At 45.0% G+C, this 18,772-nt stretch overlaps 1 protein-coding gene across 5 annotated transcripts in view; it reads left to right on the top strand.

Annotated features, from left to right (window-relative positions):
• Window positions 1–18,772, top strand: part of TIAM2 (TIAM Rac1 associated GEF 2) — a 236,767-nt gene that overhangs the window by 165,516 nt on the left and 52,479 nt on the right. For 4 of the 5 annotated variants that reach the window (XM_015472916.3, XM_059889963.1, XM_024997095.2 and 1 more), the window contains one exon: window positions 277–540. In XM_015472916.3, the coding sequence (XP_015328402.2) occupies window positions 277–540 (264 nt within the window). Of the gene's footprint in view, window positions 1–276; window positions 541–18,772 lie in introns of those variants that run through there. The other variant, XM_024997097.2, reaches the window with a different exon arrangement.

The raw sequence follows: 18,772 nt of genomic DNA on the forward strand, positions 1-18,772 counted from the left end.
CCAAAGGTTATTTCCCAGCACGTTGAACATCACTTAGAGGACTAATTAAATTGAGTGACTCTTAAACTATTTCTTCTAATGCTAGTCTTGAGAGAGTTGAAATTTGTTATCAGTGGAATCTGATTACTACAGGGTTTGTTGCTATCTTTGAAGGTAGCAACAGAAGAGCCCTTGAGAACACTAAGCGGGTCAAATTTGCAATCGTCTTTCATCTTAAAATATTCCTCTCAGTCATCTCTCTCTCTTCTTCCTCTGTGTCCCCTTCCTCCTCCTCAGGGTTGAGAAAGGGCAATGAAATCATGACCTTAAATGGGGAAGCCGTGTCTGATCTTGACCTCAAGCAGATGGAGGCTCTGTTTTCTGAGAAGAGTGTCGGGCTCACTCTGATTGCCAGGCCACCAGACACAAAAGCGACTCTGTGTTCTTCCTGGTCAGACAGTGACCTGTTCTCCCGGGACCAGAAGGGTCTGCTGCCCCCTCCTAACCAGTCCCAACTTCTGGAGGAATTCCTGGATCACTTTAAAAAGGATACGGCAAATGGTAAGGTTCTGTTATTTCTCCCTTTCTTCACGGCTGGTATCACCAGATAATATTTTTAGGCTGTGTTTGCTTGCAAACTGAGATTATTTAGCTCTGTTCAAAGAATATTTTCTCATTTCTTAGGGGAAGAACACAGATGCCAAGCAAACTGATTTGATACAGAATTCCATGCATTTTAGTAATTATAACACTTTTAGTGAAAATAGAAAATAATTGTTCTTGCACAAAGTAATATTCCTTAAAATTACAGTCTTAAAAAAAAATCACCCATGATATTTAGTGTCGTAATTATTTGGTTATTCAGGGAGACAAAAGCCAACATAAATGCCGAAGTTGATTTTTCTGTTTAGTTGAGTGTAAGGCAAAAGCATTTTGCAGTCATTTATTGGGTTTTAAGAACAGTTCATGCAATTCAGTTCTTAATCTGTTTGGTTGAGTACTACTTTTTCAATAAATGGCAAATTTTTCACATAGGTCATGAATTTTAAAATTTTGTAATTTTTTCATTTTTTGAAAATGAAAAAATTGTATGCCAGTTTACTTTTTTAAAGGTGAGATTTCCATTTGAGGCAGTTATTTGAAGGTTTGACTTCCTGGGCCTATTATTGGTACACATTTCGTATTTTTACAGTCTGGTAAATGAGAGACTCCAGCTCACACTGAAAGCCCGTGGTCCCTTCTGTACCTGGGAGGGAGCCTGCCAAGCCCCCGCAGGCGACTGAGCATGACAAGCACATGCAGTCATTTTTATTCTTAATTACAATCATAACAGATTTCTAATGGAAATCTCTGCATGATCACCAAAAATGAATAAAAAAACACAGAAGTTGTTAAGATCGATTTAATTATAAAGCAGGTTTATTAGGTCATTTTGGTATTAAAACATCAGATGGTAAGATTTGTGATTCAATAAGGTATATGCTGCCTTTTCCTCCTCTCTAGAGATTTCCCTCCAATTTAAAATGCCATTACATTGACTATTGGCATATAAAAGTCAGTGTCATAAAACCAAAAATGTGATGGAGCTAATTAATTACCTGGTTATCTTAGGGATGCCATTCAAGTCCCCCTGGGCTGCTTTACAGGCCTGTGTTCCACACAAGACATGGTGTGTCCATTCGTTGGACTCATTATTCTTGAGGGATACATTCACGGCCTGTTATCTCTCTCTGTATTTTATCATAATAAGAAATCACTGCGGAGTCTATGATAACTTTTGGTACTTGCCGGAATGGATTTCTACAGAAAGCAGCAAAAGAGGCCAAATTGACTCCTTTTTTCCCCCTCCCCTACCAGTTGAAAATCAAGCAGGTCAGTTAATCTTGTTTTTTTACTTTTTCTTTTGGTGCAAGGATACAGCATAAGAAGAGGGCTTGGATATGTTAGGTGGTCGTTAAGTACCTGCCTAGGGACCCCTTCTTACAGGCTACAGCTGTGTAACTAAGGACACCCATGTCTGTGTGCACAGGTGCCTTAGCTTAGTCAGACTGTTGTTGTTCAGTCGCTCAGTCCTGTCCGACTCTGCAACCCCATGGACTGCAGCATGCCAGGCTTCCCTGTCCTTCACCATCTCCCGGAGTTTACTCCGACTCATGTCCATTGAGTCGGTGATGCCATCCAACCGTCTCATCCTCTGTGACCCCCCTTCTCCTGCCCTCATCTTTCCCAGTATCAGGGTCTTTTCCAATGAGTCGGCTCTTCACATCAGGTACCGAGTGCTGAAGCTTCTGCCTCAGCATCCGTCCTTCCAGTGAGTGTCCAGACTGTGGCAGTGCTTGTCGGTCTTGCTCCAGGTGCCCCCGCGGCTGCAGCGTATATCTCTCCTTATCCTTCCTTGGATGGTTTATCACCACCCTGTTTCCTGGTGAGACTGTGCTCCTTGGGGCTGAGACTGCTCCCCAGGGATCCTCTGTCTTTCCCCTCCACTGCTCCACAGTAATGCGCTTGTGTTGGAGACAAAACAGCCATGAGGGGCTGCTTTCCCAAAGGCTTGGCAAATATGGAATTTATTCCCCCACCCCCATCAATTTCTGATTTTTTTAAATTGAATTACAGTGGATTTACAATACTGTGTTGGCAAAGTGACTCAGTCATATACATACGTACCTTCTTTCTTATGTTCTTTTCCTTTATGGTTTATCACAGGATGCTGAGTATAGCGCCCTGAGCTGTTTGTTGATTATCCATCCTATGTATGGTAGTGGGGGCATCTGCTAATCCCAGACTCCCAATCCATCCCTCCTCCACCACCCTTCCCCCTTGGTTTATTGTCTCTTTTGAAGTAGCTGTGTAGCCTGTGAAGAAAGTTAAATGCCTGTGAGTGAATGTCTCCAAGGGAAGCCTGTCTGTTTTGAAGGTTGGGGGAGAAGAAATTAAGGGAGGGGAGAGAGGAGGAAAAAGAGGCAACTTGTTAGCTGAGCCTGACATGAGAAGTCGTGTTTGTGGAAATGTAAGGTGGGGGTGGTGTGGTGATCAGGGTGGGGGAGTGGGGTGGGGGTGATGATGGGGGTGGGGTGGGTGTGATGGGGGTGATGGGGTGGGGGTGATGGGGTGGGGGTGGGGTAATGGGGGATGGGGTAGGGGTGGTGGGGATGATGGAGGTAGGGGTGATGGTGATGGTGGGGGTGATGGGGTTGGGGTGATGGGGGTGGGGTGGGGGTGGGCTGAGTGGCTAGGTGACAGGCACTCAGGCTTTGAGTCCCACCCCATCTGGGCTTGAGTTTGGGCCTGCCCTTTACAGGTTATGTGACCTTGGGGGCAGCGCTCAGCCAGGGAGGGGTGGACGTCGGTGGATGATACCCCAGCCTCCCTGTCCACTGCTGAGACGGTTCTGGGGTGCGCCCCACAGTTCTTCCAGATACAAGGGCAGTCGGTTTCTTATCTCACGCCTTTCACACGCTTTCTGCCCTCTCGCTGGCCGCTGTCCCTCACTTGGGCTTCCTGGGATCACCTTCTAGATAAGCTTCTGTACCCACAACTTGGCTTGGGCTCTGCGTCTGGGGGAGCTCAAATGAGGACTCTGAACCTGGATTCCTCATCTGGACGACGAGGCTTATTTTGGCCCATGGGGCTGCCGTGAGCCTGAGCCAGTCTGAGTCTCTGCACCTCCAGCCCGGCTCCTTGGGGGCAGGAAGTCTGAACACGGGGGTCTCCCATCCCCTTCCCCACCGTGAGCTCGCTGTCTCGTTACAGGTTACCTTGACTTGCCTTGGTGATGAATTAGGAAACAGTAGTCCCATTTTTTATGCTTAAGTTTTTAAATTACACACATAAAGTAATTTAAATGATTTTGAAAAACAATTTTTCATACAACTTTGAGTGTTACTGAAGAGTGGTCATTTCAGAGTCTGCCTTTCCCTAAATTTCGCTTGCTCCCAGCGCTGCCAGAGGCAGCCTGGCACTCAAAGGAAACTGTTTTGTTTCCCCAAGAAACCAGTCTTTTGCTTGTTAATAAAAACCACACAGCGGGCTCTCTGGAAGGGAAGACCTGCCTTTGTTTTTGTTAATGGAAACTGAAAGAACATCAGAAAGTGGAGGAAGAAGTCTCCCTAAGCAACTGTTCTGGGTATATTTTAACTGTCTGGGCTGAATATTCACTGAACCTTTCTGGGTACTTGAAATACGGGAGGCCCTGGGGTAAGCAACGTGAGTTCAGAACTTCCTGTCTACTTGAGGTGTGATTCAGGTATCCAGAATATATGTACTAAATTTAGCTTTAGTCTCTTGATCAGGTTTGAGCTGGGGAAAAAAATAAAAAACCTTCTTTATATATATATATATAGGCTTCCCAAGTGGGCAGTAGTGGTAGAGAACCTGCCTGGCAACACAGGACACATACAAGATATGGATTTGATCCCGGGGTTGGGAATATTGCCTTGGAGGAGGGCATGGCAACCCTGTCCAGTATTCCTGCCTGGAGAATCCCATAGACAGAGGAGCCTGGGCTACGGTACATAGGGTTGCAAAGGTCAGACACGACTGAAGTGACTTGGCATGCATATGTACATGAGACTGTCCCATGAAAGTTGGGAAATAATAGAGTTTCTGTTCAGGTTTCATGCTTTTCTAGAAAAGAAGCATCCTGGTGGCCTTCTTGACACTCATGATGTGTATAGTGTTTAGGGAAGTGGTTCTCAGACTTAACAGTGTTTAAGACTCACTTTAAGACCTTGTGGAAATTCAAATTCCTGGGTCCTGTGGCCAGAGAGCCCCCTTCAGGCTGGACCAGGGCTCGCTCACACTGCCAAGGCCAGTGGCCTGAAGGATGTGGTCTGCTCCCCAGCAGTACGACCCCCTCCTTTCCTGAACCCCTCTGTGCCCAGGTCTTGAGGATTAAATGAGATAAATGTATATAAAGTTCCCCAAAATGACTACACTTGTACCTGTGTGTTGGTATTCTCATTCGGGGATCCCATGCCCCCAGCCCCGAGCCAGTCCTCAGCGCACTCAGGAGGCAGCAGACTGGTTTGTTAGTTCCCCTTATTGGGTCTCAGCTCACCCTTGGGAGACAGTCCTCAATCAGTGGATTGATACACTGAGAACTAGAGAACTTCCATCAGTCACTGGCTTTGCTGTGATATTCCCATGATGCTGTGAAGAGTGGAATGGGCAGGGATACCCTGAGAAGTGTTGGGTGCTCAGTACTAAGTTCCGTTGTATCCTTAGGGTTGAATGACTGTTTGATTCCTGCCGGTAAGGGTTTGAATTTTTGTTCTGGTTATCCACAGTAGAGGGGGAGAGAGAGAGAAGAAATGTCTAGAGGCTGTTTTTGACTTGAACAGTAATATCATCTGGAAAGACTTCTTATACAGAGAATTAGTTTTACCGCTGGAATTCCCCAGATAAGTCACTGTTATTTTTGAGCCAACAAGGCCACCATTGAAGTCATCGGACATGCCAGCCCTGTTGATACTGGCTTCCTGTTATTGCTGTTTCTGATTTATATTGAAAAGTCCCTTTTCCAGTGTATGCCATCTTTTGAAACATTTCAGTAGCTTTTAAGAGTGTCTTATTGGGCATAGACTTCCTGAATAAAGTCTTTATGTAAACATTGAATTTGATGTGGCATTCATGTATTCTCCATCTATAAACAGCTATTCATTTGGCCTCATTAGGGTTGGGGTATATTTAACAGGAGACAAAATAGAAAAGACCTATGTTCCTCCTTCCATGTAGATAATGTCAACCCAGCCAATGCTTCTCACAGGATGATGAAGCTAATTGCAGCCTGAGGCTCTTTTTTTAATTCCCCACCCTACTTTGAATCAGTCCCTTTTTAAATTGCTGTATAAGTAGTGTAGACTGTCAAGCTACCAGAAGACACTTAGATGCAAATTTGCTCTTTGGAATGAATTGCCCCTGGGAATGTATGTATCCGTTATACAGCTTTCCACCAGGGGAAGAATTATAGAGCCAGCTCTGATGTGGCAAACCCGCTTATTTCCTGTTTATGACAGTGAGGGCATTTCGGCTTCCATAGACTGGTTTAGGATGACTAACAACATTGAGCTCAGAAAATGCCCTGTTTGTGTGTGAAAATACTATTACCAGGTCTGTCTGGCTGACACCCCAGATACCCAGATGTCAGAACAAAGTCAAGTTTCTAAAGATGGTGGGTGCATGTAAAAATTTTCTTAAAAATCTGAGTGGGAAGTACTGATTTTACCAGGACACAGAGAACTTTGGTCTCCGAGTTCATAGTTTCTTCCAATGGTGCTGAAGACAGTTTTCAGTTTTATTAGCGGGAGTGAGCAATGTAGCTTTCTGTTAGCAGTAAGTAGGGTCCTTGGGTGCTAATCTCCTTATAAAGCCTAATGTTGTTGGCGAATTCGTTTTCATTTTCCCATATCCATTCATTTGTTTATTCACTTGTTTATTTAACAAATAAACAATAACATAAAACATTGCAGGTATATAACAATGAGTCAGACATTATTTTCTACCCTCAAGGCGCTTATAGTTGAGGAGAAAAAGTACAATACTTTTAGATAATAGTTCACGTTAAAAAAAAAAAAAAGCTTTTCAATGAAGAGACTTAGAGGTCCAGTTCAGAGGTAGAATTCCAAACACTGATCTTCTGTTAATTTTGAGCAAAGGAGTCCAAAGAGAGAGGTGTGAGGACTGGAGGAAGGTGAGTGTTTGGTCTGAGTGCCAAACTCAGATGGGTCAGATGGGCATTTTGTGGACTGGGAGGTGTGTGGTGGGAGCTGGGAGGGCGTTCCATAGAGTGTGTGGCCTGGGACACAGCCCAGAGCAGAGGCCACCTGGCTCTGTGCGAATGGGAAATAACATTGTAAAGTCTATTGGGACCAGATTGTATACAACCCTGAATTCCTGGAATTTATAACAAATATATCATGGCAAGTAAGTGGAGAAAGGAGCAAGTATTGGCCTTACTTTTCCCTGCCTTACAGAAAATACAGAGCGTTTGTCTGGTCACTTAAGGAGCACCAAAGTGTGGCTTGAAATCCTTCCAGAGTAGATACTCTTACCTTCTGCATATTGGCTTTATTATTTCACTCTTAGAGCTTTGTTCCTTTGGCTTGCACAGTGTTGTTTTTAATGATCAGAAGTCCCTTGTAAAATACAGACTCAAATACATGTTTTTTGGGGAAAGAAAGAACAAGTGAATTACTGTTGGTTCCTATAAAAGCAAAGTACTCCTCAGCACTGTAATGCTATGTCCACTAATGGTGTGGTCCTCGCAGATCCCCTTTAGAGGTTTGACTAGCCTGGCATCAGGACAGCTGGGGGTGAGGAGGTGCCTGTAGCCCTGAGGATGAGGCAATGTTGGAGCTGAGGGAGAAGCTGGTAAATTAAATTTGCCAGCATTTTGAGTAGAACCAGTCCTATTTTCTCTCTCCTAACATGGTATGCAAATTCATTTTTCAGGTTAAAATCTACAGAATTTCTCTAAAGAACAGGGCATGTAATTTCTGTTAGATATGTCACTTTTAAAATAGCCATTTGAGACTTTGGAATGACTGGATCAAATGCAGTCACCTGTGCATGTAGAGTGAGCCAGATCTCTGTGAGGCAGCAGTTCTGTGAAGCTGTTAGCTATTATCGGAAAGAGGAAACATTATATAGCCGGTTACACACGAGGGGAAAAAAAGGTCTGACCCTTCCTGTGGATGTTACAAGTACTGATTGCCAAATGGTGCTTGTCTGCATTTCCAGTTTTGTTCCCCTTCTTTGCAAATGAATTATGTTCCTGACTTAATTCTTCCCCAGGGAGGAATTGGACTCAGGAAGAACCAAGTATGGACATCTCGTTTTTAGCTCTTACTTCTAGAGACAGCTCTGTCATGGCTATATCTTTAGTTTTTCAGATCTTTAATACATATATGGGCATGGTGTGAAATTCCAGCAGGATAAAAAGTTAAACTGTGATAGGTAAGTCCCTCTAAGCTGTTTAGAAATGGTAGTTAAGAGCAAGTAGCCAGACTTGCTCAAGCCTTGACTCCAGGCTTACCCATTTATTAACTGGATGGATTTGGTTGTGCAAGTCACTTACGCTGTCTATGCTGAGTTTTTAACAATGGTAAAATAGTCTAGTCTGTTTTTATGGGCTCAATGAACTAATAGCTGGAAACAATGAGACTGTGCCTGGCCATGTCATGTAGACGTCAGCATGTAGATGTTAGTTAAGCAAGTAAGAGAAATTTCTCCCACTCTGTCCTTGGCCACCCAGTTTCTCTCCCAAAGTAATCACTGTCCCTTGTGTCTTTCTCATCCTGGCCTGGAGACTCTTAAATGTTGGGGGACATGGTGGGGTAATTTTCTTCTTGGTTTTTACTTCATACATGTTGGGATAGACAGAATAATAGGCCCCCTTGGAATGTCTACCTCTGGATCCTGTGAATAGGGCAAAAGGAGCTTACCTGGCCAAAGGGACTTCAGAGGTGTGATTCAGTTAAGGGTCTGGAGATGGGGGGATTATCCTGGATTGTTTGGATGAGTCTGAAGTCATCACAGGGTCTTTGTAACAGCAGGTGGAGAGTCAGAAGTAGAGATGTGAGGACATCAGCAGAGGTTGAAGTGATGCGAGCTTGTGAGCCGAGGAATGCAGGAGGCTTCTGGAAGTTGGAAAAGGCCTGGAAACACTCTCCCCTTGAACCTGCCGGTGGAATGCAGCCCCGCTGTGACCAAGTTCAGTTTCCTGGCCTCCAGAACACCAAGATGATGCATGGTGTTTATGTGCCAAGCACTGTGTTCGCTGGCAGAGAGACAAAAATAAAGAACCACAGCTCCCATGGGGTGGGCAGCTCCAGCCTTCATGCTTGGCTTTGGGCATATTCTAATTCCTCATCTTCTAATGCCTCTAAAAGTGAAGGATTGGATGAGACAGTTTAGCATTTTTTCGTTTTCAAAAATTCAGTTATTTAATATGATTAAAGCACCAAGTTAAACAATTATAGGAATGTGCATTTATCACACAAGCTTATGAAGCGAAAAAAGCGAAGTAATGGATCAAGCATTCCATTTGGTTTTGCAACAAATCTCATTAAATTACGTCTTTAAATAGAATCAGGTCTTGACTGCTGGAGAGAAGGTGTTCGTTAAGGCTTCGTCATAATAGCAGGCTGTCTCAAATATAAAGATCACCAAGACCCTTAAGAGCACTAATTACCCCTTACATCACCCTATGTAGCAGAGATGTGTTATTAGTGTTTTTCTTTCACAGCTGGGTAAGTCAAGGCACAGAGACACATTAAGTTGCTGGTAACTTGGACAAGGTCACGGTCAGTGACCTTGGGCGAGAACTGTTTCTTCTTGTTTTTCCCTTCCATGTAGGGGAACAGGATTTTAACCACTTTTTCCCCCCCTTTTAAATATTCCTCTATTAACACACATGGAGTAAAACCCAATAATAATATATCCTGCAGTAAAGCAAATTTAGGTGTAATTGGATTGATAACGGCCCTTGCCTCCTTATCTGGGTTTTTTTCTGGGGGCTGGGGCTTGCAATTAGGAATTAACTGCCTTGTGATCATTTGGGGCTTGTTTAGTGCAAGGAAAGCTTGATGGTTTAGTAATCATCTTACTAATCTTTGTTCTTACACTTTTCTTCCTTCCTTCCTATTTCTCCCTCTCCCTCTCTTTCTCTATAATTCACATTGATTTTCATTCACCTTGTAGCAATGCAAGCGTATATTTCGTGTGACTCGGTTCTTTGAAACCTACTTATGGTGGCATTTTCCTGTAACTAATTTCTCTCCTGTAAAATCTGCACTGACATTTTTACCTTTTAAAAAAGTTAAGTATAATTCATATACCATAAAAGTCACCTCTGAAAGTGTACAAATCACTGGTTTTTAGTATATTGACGAAGTTCTGCAACTGTCACCACTATCTAATTTCAGAACATTTTCATCACCACAAAAAAAAAATGGAAAGAAAAGAAACTCTTGTGCCCATCAGCAGTCTCCCCTCCTCTCTGCTCCTCCCAGCCCTCGACAATTGCTTCTCTGCTTTCTGTTTCCATGGACTTGCCTGTTCAGCTGTTTCACAGAAATGGATTGTACAATATGTAGCCTGTTGTGTCTGCCTTTTGTTTAGCATGATGTTTTCTAGCTTTATCCATGTTGTTGCATGAAGCACTCATCCTTTTTATGGCTGAATAATGCTCTTTGTAAACCCTCTTTAATCCTACCGTACAGTAGGAGGTGATCTTCAGGTTTCCTTTTTCTTACAGCACATCCCCCAGTAGAAACTTGTGAGTAATTTGTTGCTAGGATTCTTCTTCAGGGTCTTTAAGTTTGTAAATTATTTATTTATGGCTGCCCCGGGTCTTCGCTGCTTTGCTTGGGCTTTCTCTAGTCGCAGCAAGTGGGGGCTGCTTGCCAGTTGCTCAGGCCTCTCACTGGGTGGCTTCTCGTTGCAGAGCACAAGCTCTGGGCACTCAGGTTTCAGTAGTTGAAGGGTACGTGGGCGTTGTTGCCCCGTGGCATGTGGAATCTCCCCAGACTAGAGATCAGACCCGTGTTACCTGCCTTGGACTTCTTAACCACTGGGGAAGTCCTCAGGGTCTTGAATAGAATTCCAGCTAAATAGCTTGTCAGGGTTTTGAACTTACATACTTCTTTATCAAAGTTCTTTAAGTATCAGAAATGCAGTGGTGTATGTTACATGCCTCTGAATATAACTGGGACATCTGGGTGGTCCTCCCAGCTCTGCAGGGATCAGGTTCTGGTGGAACAAAAGCTTTGGCTGAACATCCTGTTGCCATGGACTTTGTACTTTCCACCAAGGACCCGGATAATGTGCCATGGAAGGCCCCCCTCCCTCCCCCCCAGCCAGAGCCTCCTGGAGCACCAGAGCATGGGCACACCTGTGTTCCTTCCCCCTCCTCCAGGAAGGCCTCCGAAGCCACCCCATTGTAATGCGCATGGAGGTGGCCTGCAGCACATGCCTGCCTTGGAAACACCCGCCACAGTCCTGTTCCTCTAAATGTCCTTTCAGATGCTGAGAATATTTATCACAAGATAAGTGAATCAAATCATGGCAGCCTGCTATTAAGAAACATTTAGTACCAGTATTTACTTCTCTCTGTTTATCGCCAGAGACCTTGCATTGTCAAGAACGTCACCAATTGGAATGACCTGAGGTCAAGTGCACTTGGAAGATTTGTGAAATTGCATTTTTCTGGATGGCATTTCTGTTATGATAGAATTTCCTTCTCTACAAGCTTAATGATGATATTCAAACTGCTGCCTTGAATTTCCTTGACACAAGAATAATAACAATAAAGAAATGTAGAGTCCCAGATACCTTCTGAAAAGTAGATTATTTTTTATCTTTGTCAGAAGAACATAAAGTAATAGTGATCTGTTTGTTAATGGTGCAGGTTAGGACTTGACTAGCCTTTGAATATAGTCAACAAATATAGCTATTTTTTCTCTCACTGTATAGTCCTTCTGTTTTTTATTTAAATAGTTTGATTTCATTGTCTTTCACTGATCGATGACAATTAATATTTGCCTGAATGACAGTGCACATCAATATCATTAATGAAAGATGTCGCAAACCATTGCATTTTTAAGTAAAAGCATGAGCAAAATGTAGGGAAATCTGAGTTAATTAAAAATGATGAATGGTATACAAAGCCTGCAAGTTGAAATTAAAAAGTGAGCGACGTTAAGCTTTTCTGTGCAAATGAAGTCGATGCTCAATGTGTGTTGGAAACGTTAGTTTAGAATTTTATATAGTGGGTGAAGCTTGGAGAACTGAAAAAATATTGTAATTTTGAATTTACGAAATGCTGTTTCCTTCTACGGGCAGCCTTCATTTACCAAAATCTTTACCTTTTCCTAAAATGGTAGGTACTCATGGTGTTTTAAATAACAAGATACGGGATAAGATGAAGATAAGATGAAGGAATTGGATACTTTTTAAGATTCTTTTCAGATGTAAAATTCATTGATTCTTTATAAGCTGTTCATTTATGAAATTACAGAGTAGAAATTCTGAGAAACTGAATAAATTGAGTAGATTAAGAATATAATTGACACGAGCTGTATACCTGACAAGATCGAGCACATTATGGGTGGTGTGGCTCTAGACCAAATTGTGTTGCCTGACCGTAACTACAGTTGGCCCTCTTTACTTGTAAGTTCTGAATCCTCGGATTTAATCAACCGTGAATGGAAAATAACTATTCTGTGCTGTAAAGGACTTGAACATCCTCGAATTTGATTTCCCTGAGGGTCCTAGAACTGGCCCCCCTCTGATACTGAGGGATGAATGTAGAGATAAAACTGTTAACTGTCAAGGATGTACAGCTTTCATGCCACAGGAGATTCTGTGGTTGAAAACTTGATTAAACCATTTATTATTTACTTGTAACTTCTTTGATATTATTTTTTAGATTTTTCTTTCCATCATCTTCATAGAAGATTATCGTTCTGTAGTTTTCAACTCAGAGCAAGTCGAAGGGCTAATGATCAATCAGACAAGACATTTTTTATCCCAAGACGAAAATCCCAGTTAAATATTCTACATTATTTATCAGAGTGCTGTCCTTTAAATTGCTCTAGTGCGTGTATGTCCTCTTTCTTAAGGAAGTGAGGAGCTAGCATGCCCTTTGCACTGGCTGTGAACTGTGTGGTTTTTGGTATAGGTGGTATTCTCTGATGTCACTGACCCTCCCAGAGGTGAAGTTGAAGTCCCAGGCATCGAGAGAGGCAGGGGCAGTTCTCAGCCATCAAGGCGCTGCCCATCAGTGATATTTTGTAAGCGTATGGGTCTGTTTTTGGTTTTCATATGAACTGGAGGAAGGTGCTTTTTACTGCTTGGGGTTGTGGTACAGGATGTCCTGCCTGTTCAGATCAGCCGCTACCTCTGCAGAGATGAGCTCCTGGACATTCACATGGTGAGAACCACATGAACCAGGTCCATTTTACAAACGGACACAGATTATTTCTTCCCCACGGCTATAGGGTACTGTGCTGCTGCTGCTAAGTCGCTTCAGTCGTGTCTGACTCTGTGCGACCCCATAGACGGCAGCCCACCAGGTTCCCCCATCCCTGGGATTCTCCAGGCAAGAACACTGCAGTGGGTTGACATTTCCTTCTCCAGTGCATGAAAGTGAAAAGTGAAAGTGAAGTCGCTCAGTCATGTCCGACCCTCAGCGACCCCATGGACTGCAGCCTTCCAGGCTCCTCCATCCATGGGATTTTCCAGGCAAGAGTACTGGAGTGGGGTGCCATTGCCTTCTCCGTAGGGTACTGTGGGTACTTTGAATTTTCTAGGAGTGCAACACCTCAGTACATCAAGGGAAGTTTGATCTTTGTTTTGTTCAGAACTTTGTCAAGAGTTTTTGCCCACTTGGAAAAATCAGGTCCATGGGATTCTCCAGGCAAGAATACTGGAGCGGTTTGCCATGCCCTCCCCCAGAGGATCTTCCCGACCCAAGGATGAAACCTCCGTCTCTTATATCTCCTGCATTGACAAGTGGGTTCTTTACCACTAGCACCGCCTAGGAAGCCCAAGGCCCCACATGCCATGGGGCAACTAAACCCCCATGCCACAGCTAGAGGCATCTAGTTGGCAGTGCCCTACAGGCATTTAAATCTCCACCAAGACATGCTGCCATTGGTCTTTGATGAAGTGGAGACGTTCCCTGTGAATCTCTGTGGGCAGGCTTCTCACAGCTTCATCACAGCTGCTAGACTGGTTGTGTCCAAGCATTTACATATTGAGACATGTATTTAAACAAAAGTGTGTTACTTTCCATTAATTTTTTTCCCTTGTGGTGGATGTTTTTATTTTTTCAATTTCACTGGGTGGCATGGGGCTTAGTTGCCCCGTGGCATGTGGGGCCTTGGGCTTCCCAGGTGTTGCTAGTGGTAAAGAACGCGCTTGCCAATGCAGGAGACAGAAGAGACGCAAGTTCCGTTGCTGGATCGGGACGATCCCCTGGAGGAGGACGTGGCAAACCACTCTAGTATTCTTGCCTGGAGAATCCCATGGATAGAGGAGCCTGGCGGGCTGCAGTCCATGGGGTCACACGGAGCTGGATGCAACTCAAGTGACTTAGCAGGCACACACGCATGTGGGATCTTAGTTCCCCAAGCAGGGATCGCACCCGTATTCCCTGCGTTGGAAGGAAGATTCTTAACCACTGGACCACCAGGGAATTTCCTTTGTTGCTGTTATTGGCCTTGCTGAGTAGCTTCTGGGATCTTAGTCCCTGACCAGGAATTGAACCCACACCCTTGGGCAGTGGAAACAGAGTCCTAACCACTGAGCCACCAGGGAATTACTTCTTATGTTGCTGTTAAGGCATTTATTATTTTTTTGTGAAATTAGATGTGGGGGTAGCCTATGTTAGAGAATTTTATTTCAATATAGTAAAAGTATGTATCATCAAAAGGGGGGCTTTGGAGCTTGAGAAATGAGAATCAGTATATAATATGCTTTCAAGCACAAAAAGCACATTTTTGAAATAATTCCCATCCTCATTGCTTATCCTTTCAATCTCCTTCAAATCACTCCTCAGCCCACAAACCAAAGCAGAGCTTGTCCTGATGCTATGACTACCATTAATTCTTTTTTTTTTTTTTTTTAAGTCTTATTGTATTAAATAGGGGAAAACAAATGTTCTCCTCTCATGTGAGTTTATTTCTGGCCTTGGGATTGATATAATACTGAGTTTTTAACTCGATTCCTCTTAGAGTTGCTGTTCCTGAGAATGCAGGCGGCCTGCTCAGACTTTCTGGATCTCTCTTTTCTGGGAACCAGCTGAGGTCTGGGCAGAGCACCTCGCCCACCCTCCTACAGCCGGGAGCCGCCGGGTGTCTCTGGGCGCTGCTGACAGCCACCTGGGTGGGTGTCAGAGACTGGGAGGAACTTGTTGCCTGGTTGGGTAAGGAGGAGGCAGCCGGCAAGACCAGGCTGGTGGGGAGGCATCAGTCATATGAGCCGACATCCTGGTTGCTGGCTGAGCAGAGTGAAGGTTCCTGAAGGGAGTAAGCAGCCAGAGAGATTGGCAGGGCCACCCCCGCCCCGCCAAGACCTCCAAGCCCTCCTCCTGGCCCCCAGTATTACCTGTTTCATGAGAGTCCCCTTTGTGCACATCAGAGTTAGTACCCAGATAGCCTATTGCTTCTTATGGGCCCAGGGGAAATGAATGTCCAAGCTCACACTCCTGCATATTAACTGTTCAACTCAATTTGGAAGTGATGGAAATATAAACTTGGAATTTAGATTACAGGCCGAGTGGGCGAAGTGACCTTAACTTTAACATTTATTCTGATGTTTCTGTTTTTTTAAATAATGTATGTATTTGGCTGTGCTGGGTCTTCATCGCTGCACAGTCTCTTCTCTAGCTGCAGCGAGTGGGGCTACTCTGTAGTTGCAGTGCATGAGCTTCTCACGGCTGTGTCTCCTCTTGTTGTGGAGCACAGGCTCGAGAGCGCTCAGGCTGCAGTAGTTGCGGCACGTAGGCTCAGTGGTTGCGGTTCTTGGACTCTAGAACAGAGGCTCAGTAATTGTGGCGCACAAGCTTAGTTGCTCTACAGCATGTGGAGTCTTCCTGGACCAGGGATCAAACCCCTGTCTCCTGCATTGGCAGCTGGACTCTTCACCATTGAGCCACCAGGGAAGCCCTAACATTTCTGATTTTAAGTAAGTACCCAGGATGTTATTGAACACAGGTGTTTGCCCTTTATTATAAAGAGTTTGGGGTTGCCAGTTACTTGGCTGACTGTGTTACCTGTGGGGTCTGTACTGATGCTCAGAACTGGAAGATACTGAGTTTCCAGGGGTCTCATACCTGAAGTCCCATGTTTCCCTCAGTCCCCCACAGACACGATAGAGAGTGCAAGAAAGCAGGGGACAGTCAACTCCTGGTATAGCCTGCCCAGGATGTCATTACTCTCTAAAAATGTGTGTTTTTAAGAGAGAGGTGTCTGGGGCTGGGCTCGTGTGCCACACGGACATAGGGCCTGGTGCCCGACGAATGTGCAGTGCCCATCTGACCAGGGAATGAATAAATGGAATTCGTGGTCCACACGGAGGAATGGAGCCTAAGACTTGAGACATCTCTGCTCACCATTGAGCAGAAGCTCGTGTCAGCCAATTAGATGTTGTTGTTTAGTCACTAAGTCATGTCTGACTCTTTGCGACCCCATGGACTGCAGCATGCCAAGCTTCTCTGTCCTTCACTATCTCCCGGAATTTGCACAAACTCACGTCCATTCAGTCAGTCATGCCATCCAACCATCTCATCCTCTTTTGTCCTCTTCTCCTCCCGCCTTCAATATCTCCCAGCATCAGGGTCTTTTCCAATGGGTCGGCTTCTTCTCATCAGGTGGCCAAAATATTGGAGCTTCAGCATCAGTCCTTCCAATGAATAGTCAGGGTCGATTTCCTTTAGGAATGACTGGTTTGATCTCCTTGCTGTCCAAGGGACTCTCAAGAGGCTTCTCCAGCACCAGATGTTAGATACTTTGAATTGCTAGACCTCACCCCAAATTATTAATTTCCATAGGGAATAAGGTGAGAAAAACAAGAGAGTGTATTTACTGGTTATAAATAAATGTCTTGACTTGAGTTTGCAACTTGGTTGTCTTTCATTATTTACAACCACAGTGGCTAAGGACTCCTGTGCAGTGCGTCTGAACATCTGTTCTGCAGCGGCAGAGCCTGGGGTGGGCAGGAAGCACGTGCCTGGGGTTCTGTGATAGGGATCCAGTGATCCAACTCAGTGTCAAGGGGGCAGGACCGCATGGAGGCTCTCCCAAGGTGGGAGGGGAAGGATATATTTACTCACTTTAGCAGCTGGTGCTCAGGCTGTGGGCAGAGTGTAAGTGGGGCTATACACAGGCGTTTGGCACCCAGGACAGGATGTCAACGCGGTGCCTGTTTAAAACCACTTTGTAAATCAGCATTCGAATTGTACCGGCCTACACTTCTTTTTAGCCGGTCTGCTCTTCTTCCAGAACCTACTTTGTTCTCATTTCTCCTCTAGTCAGAATACCAAGGGCATGCTGCTTTTTTTTTTTTCTTTTTACAGACAGGGACCAAGGTTCAGTTGAAATCCGAGGCTCCTGGACCCAGATCCAAGGTGGAGGACACTTGTCAAGCTGGGCTTCCTTGTGCTTTGTCACCTCCAGGACAGAGCTGGCTCATTGTCGGGGGGCTGGTGAAAGAGTCAGTCACCCCAGAGAGTCTGTGGATCCAGATACCAGTCACCCTCTTGCAATTCGGGCAGCAGAACAGCTCCAAGACTTCCTGTCTTGGCAGAGCTGTGTCCTCCTCTGGGATCCCAGGGTCCAGCCTTGGTGGGAACTGGATCCTGTGATCCTTCCTGTTCAGGTCTTGCCTCAGAGAGGATGCCAGCTGCACCCAGGGGCTCCATGCAATTAAGTGGCACCTCTCTGATTCATAGTAAAGCCTTTTGTCCTGGGATGGGCTGGCTTTGGAGAGGAAGGGCATGAAATATGTTCTGTTAGCAGGTAAGCACTTTGCCTTTGTAAGAGATAAAAGGTGGTTCTGGGAGTTTCCAGCATCTAAGTTCCAAAATTTTGTGAATATGTTGAAGAGATGACTCAGAACTCAAACTTGGCACCCGCTTTTGACATCAGCCGTGTTATTTTCTCCAGCATCCATCTGGCGCCTCGGGGCTCCAAGGCTCCTTGTGGCCGTGATGTCTCTGAGATCTTCAGGGGACTTGAGGTCACCTTCATCTTTGTGTCCCCAGAACTTAGTGCGTACCTGACACAGAGTAGGTGCTGTAGAAATCATCATCATGGATAAATGCGTTGATTGCGTGACCTGTATTTAATACAACTCTTTGGAAATATTGGAGCTTTTTATTTTTAAGATAAAGGCAGACATAAAGCAAATTTGACTCTGTTGCCTAGGTAATGTACATTTTTATCTCATGGCGTCTGTGACATTGCTCTTGATTCCCTTGTACTTCTCTGTGACTTCTCTCTAAAGAAAGAGTTCTCCTCCCCTGTGCACAGTGGCTTGGTGGTTCCAGGGTTCTCTCCTTGGTTCTGTTCTTGTCCCACTCTGCACATTCTCCCCGGGGAGCACCATCCATCCCTGTGGCTTCACGGCCAAGTGCATGATGATGGCTCCAAAGCCGCATTCCTGTGCAGACCTTTCTTGCACTACCAGACACCTGGGTGCCGCATTCCTGTGCAGACCTTTCTTGCACTACCAGACACCTGGGTGTGTTGCGATGGATGGTCCACGTGCATCTCAGGTTCAGCTCTGGCAAAGCCAATCTTGGGTTGCCCACTCCTGCCCCATCCTGTACCCATCCACCCTGTCACCTGAGACATGAAAGCCACACTCTGCCTTCATGCCTTCCTTGTCTGCATATCCTTTCATGAAATAGGTGGCAAAGAGGAGACCCGTGGAGTTGACTTGCACAGACTCTCTGTTCACTTGACTTCCGTGTGTTCATGCTATTCTGCATTCATTTGGATCCTTCTTCCTCGTTCCCTCTCTGTTGCTGTGACTTCTGGCCTGTTTTTCTGCCCAAGTCCCGCCTTCCATTCAATTCCTCTACCCTTGGGCTACCTTCCCCTCCCTGGCCCCCACTATCCCCTCTTAAGACTTTGCTGAGGTGTCTGCTTTGCTCTGAACGCTGTTAGGGCCCCAGGGAGAATTAACTTCCTCCCAGAGTGGCCCTACTCAGCCCGTGTGGCTTCTTCTCACGTCATCTCTGGTAGTTTGCTGTGCTTGTTTTCTGTCTCCCCTCTCCAGCATCAGA

The sequence above is a fragment of the Bos taurus genome, chromosome 9 (assembly GCF_002263795.3).
Source record: "Bos taurus isolate L1 Dominette 01449 registration number 42190680 breed Hereford chromosome 9, ARS-UCD2.0, whole genome shotgun sequence".
NCBI classification, from domain to species: domain Eukaryota; kingdom Metazoa; phylum Chordata; class Mammalia; order Artiodactyla; family Bovidae; genus Bos; species Bos taurus.